This window comes from Malus sylvestris, chromosome 9 (genome assembly GCF_916048215.2).
Source record: "Malus sylvestris chromosome 9, drMalSylv7.2, whole genome shotgun sequence".
Classification (NCBI taxonomy): Eukaryota; Viridiplantae; Streptophyta; class Magnoliopsida; order Rosales; family Rosaceae; genus Malus; species Malus sylvestris.
In genome coordinates this window covers 26,456,875-26,465,442 of record NC_062268.1, presented here as the reverse complement: position 1 = coordinate 26,465,442, position 8,568 = coordinate 26,456,875, and the positions used below count along the sequence as shown (strand labels likewise).

The 8,568-nt window shown below is 39.9% G+C and overlaps 1 protein-coding gene across 9 annotated transcripts; it reads left to right on the top strand.

Annotated features, from left to right (window-relative positions):
* Window positions 1-985: 985 nt before the first annotated feature.
* On the top strand, window positions 986-5,607 carry LOC126582072 (magnesium transporter MRS2-1-like). Of its 9 annotated transcripts, none has more exons than XM_050246055.1 (8): window positions 986-1,257; window positions 1,367-1,420; window positions 1,533-1,637; window positions 1,760-2,378; window positions 4,218-4,346; window positions 4,454-4,786; window positions 4,878-4,961; window positions 5,326-5,607. In XM_050246055.1, the coding sequence occupies exons 4-8, from the start codon at window positions 1,779-1,781 to the stop codon at window positions 5,554-5,556; spliced, it is 1,377 nt and encodes a 458-aa protein (XP_050102012.1). In that variant the 5' UTR covers window positions 986-1,257; window positions 1,367-1,420; window positions 1,533-1,637; window positions 1,760-1,778; the 3' UTR covers window positions 5,557-5,607. The 9 variants fall into 9 exon arrangements, with proteins under 9 accessions (XP_050102012.1, XP_050102011.1, XP_050102017.1 ...); XM_050246054.1 differs by having other exon boundaries at window positions 1,530-1,637; XM_050246060.1 differs by lacking the exon at window positions 1,367-1,420.
* Window positions 5,608-8,568: the final 2,961 nt, after the last annotated feature.

Below are 8,568 nucleotides of genomic sequence, written 5' to 3'. Positions count from 1 at the left end.
GAGCTGTGCGCTCGTCGGCCAGGAAACGTCCCCGACGGAAATTCCTGACGTGAACAACTCGAGTAGCATAGAGCGTGTTTGATGGAACCTTGCACCCCACTTTTACCCACCCAACTTAGACTCCACTATGACCAACCACGACCTACTTAATTACAAACCCACGTTAGCCGTCTCGACTCACTTACATTCTTTTCTACTATTGTACAAATCAAAACCTACATTAATTGTCATTTAGTACTTCAGTTTAGTGGTATTCCTCTTCACTTGTAAGTGAGAGAACTGACACACCCCGTTCCGAAGGAGGGCATGCTGGCCGTCACGTGAGAGTGACGTAACCATTTACACAGTTCGGAAGCTTTAAAAATACAATTACTAAGATGAAACACCCGAGGGTGAGTCCTACTTTTGTGAATTCTGTTAGAACACCGTTGGATTCCTTGTGGCCACCAAAGCTCTGCTATCTAGAACCTGGAGGGGCGCAAAAACAAAGTTTTTCAAAAACATTTCATTTAAAACATTTCTAACCCCTCGTTGTAAAACTTGTATATTTTCCCAGAAAATAACATAATAGCATATACCTTCAAATATCTCAAATCATCAATCTTTATCAAAACCAGAAAGTATGTCATGCCATAATGTCAAAAACAGAATATGGATGCATCAATATAACAGGTGAAATAAGGAATCAACCGGAGCCAGCATGCCCTCATTCGGGACGGGGTGTGTCATCTTATGTTTGATTTTTGCCAAAGATGAATTTGAACTACATTAAAATCAACCTAAATTAATTATTATTAAGGAAACTTTAACAAAAAGTTCCTAGTACTGTTTATTTTAACGAAAACCCATATTTTTACACTAAAAAGTCAATCCTGGTACTATTCATTTTACCTTTTATTTTATCCTTATCGTAAAACTCAAAATTTTCAAGCTTTGTTTTTTCATTAAGTTTTCCTTATTATTAAACCTTTTGAAAGTACAGGAATTTGTTTCCAGGACATTACCCTTCCCGTGATTCTTTTGGTTCCTCCTCCAACGAACCAGTAGACAACCCACCTGATACGCCCGCCGCGAATTTCAATTAGCAGCTTGGTTGGGCATGCCGAAATCCTCTCGATTCCTGAATCTAGGGCTGGGATTCTTATCCAGGTCAATCGATTCTTCAATTTTGTCCACAAGAATTGTTCAGTTGTGAGCTGAGCTGCTGACGATCATCAAAAACCACCAGCTGTTAGCAGTAACCAAGATTTTATCTGGGTATGCCGTTTATGTGTTTTTATATTGTGGAAACTGGGATTGTGGACTTTGAGCCAAGCTTGTAACTTTTGGATTGCTGATGCTTTCGTTTTTGTTTTGGTGGAACTAGGATGGGATTGGGATTGGGATTGGAGTTCTTCAAGTTTTGGTATTGGATTTCCATGTATGGTTTTGGTTTTGTTGAATCATATGCTTATATTCCATAATTTATTCTCTTGGAATTTTGATGATGTTTTATTAATTGGGTTTCTGTATTTTTCATAATCTTTCAGCAGATAATTATCATATCTAGCAGACACGAACTATAGAATGAAAGTGCTTTCGTTTATGGCGGAAATGGTTTCCTCACACCTCTGTGTATTTCTGGGACCGAAATGGGCGTGAGGAATTTGTTTCCCTTTGTTCAATCAAGAAAACCTGGCAATCATTGGTCCCGGTACTTGTATGTATATAGACAAGTGTAATATTGCAATTAAAGTTTTTTTCGTTTTTAATGTTGCAGCACTGAGAGCTCATAGGTAATGGAGGACCTCAAAGAGAGGCTGCTTCCACCAAAAGTCCCAAAACCTGCTTCAGCTGTAAACCTTCGCGAAGCATCTTATCGACCATCTGCACTTGGAAGGCAACCTTTTCAAAGTGTGGATGTTCTGGGGCTGAAGAAGCGGGGCCAGGGTCTTCGGTCCTGGATTCGCGTTGATACGTCTGGCAATTCTCAGATCATTGAGGTTGATAAGTTCACTATGATGCGTCGTTGTGATCTTCCTGCCCGTGACCTACGGCTGCTTGATCCTCTATTTGTTTATCCTTCAACCATCCTTGGAAGAGAGAAAGCTATTGTGGTTAATCTAGAGCAGATTCGATGTATTATTACGGCCGATGAGGTTCTACTTTTGAATTCCCTTGATAGCTATGTATTACAGTATGTGGTGGAGCTTCAGAGAAGATTAACAACAAATGGAGTAGGTGATGTTTGGCAGTCTGATGGTTCTGACTTAAATCGGCAGAGGGGAAATAGAAATTTTGATAGTGTGTTTGGGAGCACATCTCCTGATTATTTGCCCTTTGAGTTTAGGGCTTTAGAAGTTGCTCTTGAGGCTGCCTGTACATTTCTTGATTCTCAGGTATTTAAAAGAGCACAAGAATTTAGGTTCACTATCTCTCCTTATTACTAGATGTGGATGATGACTATTTCCTTGAGTGCATATTTCTAAAAGTATTTGGATAAATTTTCCTTCTAAAAATTGATCGGATTCTGCATTATAGGTGTTTTAATGGATAACTATGAAATTACAGAACAGTTGAGTGCATGCCAAAATAACCATATCTGTCACATTTTGTTTAGCTCAAGTATTTAGGGTCAGTCTTTTACGTTGCTCAAGTATATATCGTCAGTCTTTTACGTTATATATCATGTTTGGTCATTGAAATATGGTGCTGTCCGTCGAATGCAAAAATGTTCTCTGTTTTAGTGGGATACTAGGTTATGTTGAATCATACTTCTGCTAGCCTTTTATTTTACAGTGATAGGTCAAGGGTTCTGTGTACCCTTTTGTCCAGGTATTATTGTAATACCAAAGATTGTTATTATTTAAGATAAAGTTTTTGTTTTTTGTTATTGTTTTTTCTGCTTTTCTTTGTCTCTACTGGATGCCAAACAATATTATGGTTGTACTCGTTCACTAGTTGAAGAGATGAAGTTGCTGAGGATACCGAAAGTCAGTGAACTTGTAAAGACAGTCCATTACATAACGATGGATATAGTTTTGAGGTTGGTGCCTTATTGGTGACTGATAATGATACTTGCCGAATTGCCACAGCCGGTTATGTGCTTAAATTTTTTTTCGTGATGATTGGAGCTAAGCACTTGGTGCTTGTTACTTTGAGGACCTTGTGTGCCTTACATTTTATTCATCAGGCACTCAACATAGCGCTATCTGTGGTGCGTTGTTTCAAAATGAAAACACGAGGCTTTAGACAGTGAAAACCAATGATGACTTGAATAATCTTTTGCTGTTGACTCTTTGTATGATTATGGTCATCAAAATAGTGTTCCATTTATTCACAGTTGTTTTGTTTGGTTATCCTTCTACAATCCATGTATACTTATGTGATCATATTGGAATTAAGTAGAAAAATATCTGCTGTGGTATCTGAATTAATAACACAACTTGTATCTTTTTGCAAGTCCACGATGGGATTATAGGACCAAATAATTATCATGCCTGATGTACCTGTTACTTGTAGTTATGCAATTACTGCTCACGTTTTTATAAATAATTAGTAAGTTACGGGAGGTCGAGTGAGCCTTTTCAAATTAAATCAGCACCACCCTTCTCTAGTATTGGTAAGTGGGCACGAGACAGTGCAGACTTAGTTGGGAAACAAGAAATGAGTTATTCATTTGTCCCCCTGTATTTTACTTGTAGTTCAACGTTTAGCATCTCCTTTTAGATATATTTCAGCACTCTTAAGAATTTAGAGTTGCAAACTTGGGGAAATGCCACAGGGAGTAATATACCAAACGTTGATGGATGCTATTAATTACAAAGTTCCTTTGTTTAATGTTGTTGATTACAGCAATTTCCATTTCGCCAAAAGAGATATTGCATTCATTTGTACGTTGATGTTTTATTTTTTCAATTTTTTGCATCGTTTTTAATCTTTCAGAGTTCAAGAAATGCCAATTATTGCTATTTTTCTGCTTGGAGAGCTGTTTTTGTCAAAACAAAACTACTTGTTTTTGTTTCTCAGTTTCTAGCTTTAGTGTTCAGCGGACTTACTGTCCTCTGTTTACATGGATTTGTTATATTTCCAGTATGCTCACTGATCATTAATGCTCTACACAATTTTGGAAGACACCATCTGTAGTTTGAAGTATGAACTTGGATCGTGTCCTTGACTCCTTGGTGGCTAAACATTCTCCGAGTTAGCGACTCATTTATTAATGGTGTATTGTATAGGCAGCCGAATTAGAAATTGAAGCATATCCATTACTGGACGAGCTCACGTCCAAGATCAGTACACTGAACTTGGAACGTGCTCGTCGTTTGAAAAGCAGACTTGTTGCCTTGACTCGGAGAGTTCAGAAGGTATTGCATCTTTATCTTTATCTTTATCTCACTTATTAGCTTCATCATGCTTAAGCCACCAAATGTCACCAAAACTGCATTCCGATGTTTGAGTTGCCTCTGTTTAGGTTCGTGATGAAATAGAGCAGCTCATGGATGATGATGGAGATATGGCTGAGATGTACCTGACTGAGAAGAAAAGTCGCATGGAGTCGGCATTTTATGGCGATCAATCTATGATGGGGTACATATCTACTGATGGTGCATCTCTTTCTGCTCCTGTTTCTCCTGTATCTTCACCTCCCGATGGCCGAAAGCTTGAGAAAAGCCTCAGCATTGCAAGGAGTAGACATGAAAGCATGAGGAGTTCAGATAGTGCTACAGAGAGTATAGAAGAGCTTGAGATGTTGCTGGAAGCATACTTCGTCGTCATCGATAGCACCCTGAATAAGCTGACATCGGTAAGTATAGGACTTGTTTAATTGAACTTGATACTACTATATATATCAATGACTAAATCTAATCATTCCCTTGTCATATTGACTTGACAAGGTTACAAGCTTATATCATTTCTCTGCCATGTCTCAGTTGAAAGAGTACATTGACGACACTGAAGATTTCATTAACATTCAACTGGTGCGTACCTTGTTTATTTATTTAATTTTTTCATGCGGATAAACGTCTCTCAATATTGCCTAAAACATTGTTCAACGTAACCTGAACCTAGGAAGAGAGGAAAAAAAACACGGAGACACACACATTGAGTATTACAAATATTTCCGTTTGAGGCAATTATTTACTGAAACGTTTCCTCAGAATGTAGGAGGGTTGTATACTTGAAATTGTTGAGCAACTCTCTATCTGTTCTTAGTCATTTAACTCTGCTGCTCCTTGGCCGAAGATAACAAAGATGTTGGATGTTTAATTTCTGCCCTAGTTTCCTCAAATTTTGTTTGTATTGGGGGAACATAAATTTAACAAAAGAAAGGTTTTCTGTCAGGATAACGTTCGAAACCAGCTGATTCAATTCGAGCTACTGCTCACAACTGCGACGTTTGTTGTTGCGATATTTGGGGTTGTGGCCGGGATCTTTGGGATGAACTTCACAATACCGATGTTTGATGAGCCTGCTGCATTTAAGTGGGTACTTATAATTACAGGAGTAACTGGCTTTTGCATATTTGCTGCATTTGTGTGGTTCTTCAAGTATCGAAGACTGATGCCACTATAGATGTAAAATTAAACCTCAATCAAGGATAATGGAAAATTCAATTTATTGCTATTCTCTATGTACGTTTCTCTTATTAATCGAAAGTCCAGGTACACGACTGTTTTCCCTGGTCTTGATTAACAAGGATGGAGACCGGAGACCGGAAAACGAAAGAGGAAAGCGTCGTAAGTGCAGGGCAACAGAAAATTCTGGAGTCACAAGCATCCAGATAATGTTATAACAACAACAACAACAAAGCCTTTTCCCACTAAGTGGGGTCGGTTATATGAATCCTAGAACGCCATTGCGCGCGGTTTTGTGTCATATTCTCCGTTAGATCCAAGTACTCTAAGTCTTTTCTTAGGGTCTCTTCCAAAGTTTTCCTAGGTCTACCTCTACCCCTTCGGCCCTGAACCTCTATCCCGTAGTCCCATCTTCGAACCGGAGCGTCAGTAGGCCTTCTTTGTACATGTCTAAACCCATTTTGTGTACGTGTTGATGCTTCATCGCCCAACATTCTGTGCCATACAGCATCGCCGGCCTTATTGCCGTCCTATAAAATTTTCCCTTGAGCTTTAGTGGCTTACGACGGTTACACAACACGCCGGAAGCACTCTTCCACTTCATCCATCCAGTTTGTATTCTATGGTTGAGATCTCCATCTAATTCTCTTTTCTTTTGCAAGATAGATCCTAGGTAGCGAAAACGATCGCTCTTTGGTATTTCCTGATCTCCGATCCTCACCCCTAACTTATTTTGGCCTCCATTTGCAATGAATTTGCACTCCATATATTCTGTCTTTGATCGGCTTAGGCGAAGACCTTTAGATTCCAACACTTCTCTCCAAAAGTTAAGCTTCGCATTTACTCCTCCTGAGTTTCATCTATCAACACTATATCGTCTGTGAAAAGCATACACCAAGGAATATCATCTTGAATATGTCCTGTTAACTCATCCATTACCAACGCAAAAAGGTAAGGACTTAAGGATTGTTGATGCTCAAAATTAGTGAGGAATTTGGTACAACATAGAGTATTAAGTTTGTGATCTTCGCTAGATTGCTCTGGTCATTAGTGTGGATAAGTATATAAATGGATAGAGAAAGGAAAGCAAATACAAGATGTATGTGGTTCACCCAGATTGGCTACGTCCACGGAGTAGAGGAGTTCTCATTAATTGTGAAGGGTTTACGCAAGTACATAGGTTCAAACTCTCATTTAGTGAGTACAAGTGAATGATTTAGTACAAATGACATAGGTGCAGGCTCTTGTCTTCACTTGCCTTAACTGTCGCATAGGTAGATGTGGCATCTTCTCTGGAAGTACGCTTCCTCCATCCAGGGGTGGTATCTTTAATTGGTGGAGATGCATAAGGTAATGTATCAATTTCACTTGAAGCTTACTTGTAGTTTCAGGCTTGGTCAAGTGCGATACAAACCATGTAGTAGGAGTCCCCTAAGTCGCCGAGCTAGGGGATCTGCTGAAAGAGGTGACAGACAAGGTAAGCAATCAGAGCTCCAAGCAATCAGTCCAAGATCAGAAGTTTGATTTCGAGTTCCGGCTGATTGTTCTCATTCTCCCTATCTTGCAGGCAGCATGAAGGATAAAGAGAAGAAAAGGAGAATAGATGATATGAGATACTTTTGCTTTTGAAGAAGTAACTTTCCACAGACTTATTCTTGAACTGGGTTGGAGGATTTTCTGGTTTCCTCCAGAGTATAAGGCCGACTGAAGAATTTGAGGGTCAAAACACGTCCATCAAATCTAGAGTACGTTCGACCCTGCTGATATGGGATACTTTTGCTGTTGACAAAGTAGTGGATGTATCGGCACGTGTTCTATTACGCTTGTCTCCACATGCTTCCTTGTATCCTTCTCACTTTCCCTATCTGTTCCTCAGACAAATGTGGTATCTTCTCTGGAAGCATAAGATGTTGAAGATGGGTACTCGAGAGCAATGCCAGGTAAGTAATCAGGTAAGGGGTTCCAGGCAGTCAATTCCTGACTGGAAGCTTGATTCCAAGTGCTGACTGATTGCTCTCTTTCTCCTTGTCTTGCAGGTAAGAACAAGGCCAAAGGAAAAGACAGGGAAAAAGCATGATATGGGATACTCTTGCTTTTAACCCTGATGATATGAGATATTCTTGCTCTGGTGTAGCTTGTTTGCAGAGGTATTATCAGGGGGAAAGAAAGCTGAGTATTTCGAGAGGCTTCGTTGGGAGTGCCCTCTCAGATATGAGGAAGGGTTGAGCATTTTTGCAGGTCTGCCTATCCGTTGAGGATGGAGGTCGACATATATAGAAGTTTCCCTAACAACAAGTAGTAATGTTATTCCTTTACCCTGCTTGGTCATAGCACGGTAGTGGGAGCTGCCAGCTTCACATGTGTCAGAGCACTTTGAAAAAGTGGTCTGTGGTATCTGGAAAGCTGATGTTGCGTGTGAAGATTACAGACAAGCTTTATCCAAGGAGATCTGACTTTCGAAATTGAGAAAGCGATGCCTCTACGGTTTTCGTACAAGCAATCCTGTCGGAGATCTGGCTCTCGAGATTCGAAAAACGGTGCCTCTTCGATTTTTAAGAGAGCAATCCTGCTGGGAGTCTAGCTCTCGAGATTCGGAGAGCGGTGTCTCTTCGATTTTTGAGAAAGTAATCATGTTGGGAGTCTGGCTCTCGAGATTCGGAGGACGGTACCTCTTCGATTTTGGAGCAAGCAATCTTGTTGGGAGTGTTTTCTCGAATGTAAGTAAAGGTTGGGCATGTTTGCTAGTCTACCTTGCCACAGAGCACAGAGGTTGACACATAAGGACTTTCCAATTATCCAGCAGCGGTGCTGTTCCTTTACCCTTGTAGATAATAATATGGTAGCTAGACCTTCAAAATTTATGTATCTAAACTTTGTTAGTGCTGTTTCTTTGCTATTCTTTTACCCTTCTTGGTCATAGCGATGTAGTGGGAGCTGCAAGCTTCACGTGTCTAAACTTTGTCAGAGATCTTTGGCAAAGTTATCTATGGTACCCATGAGCTGATGGTGC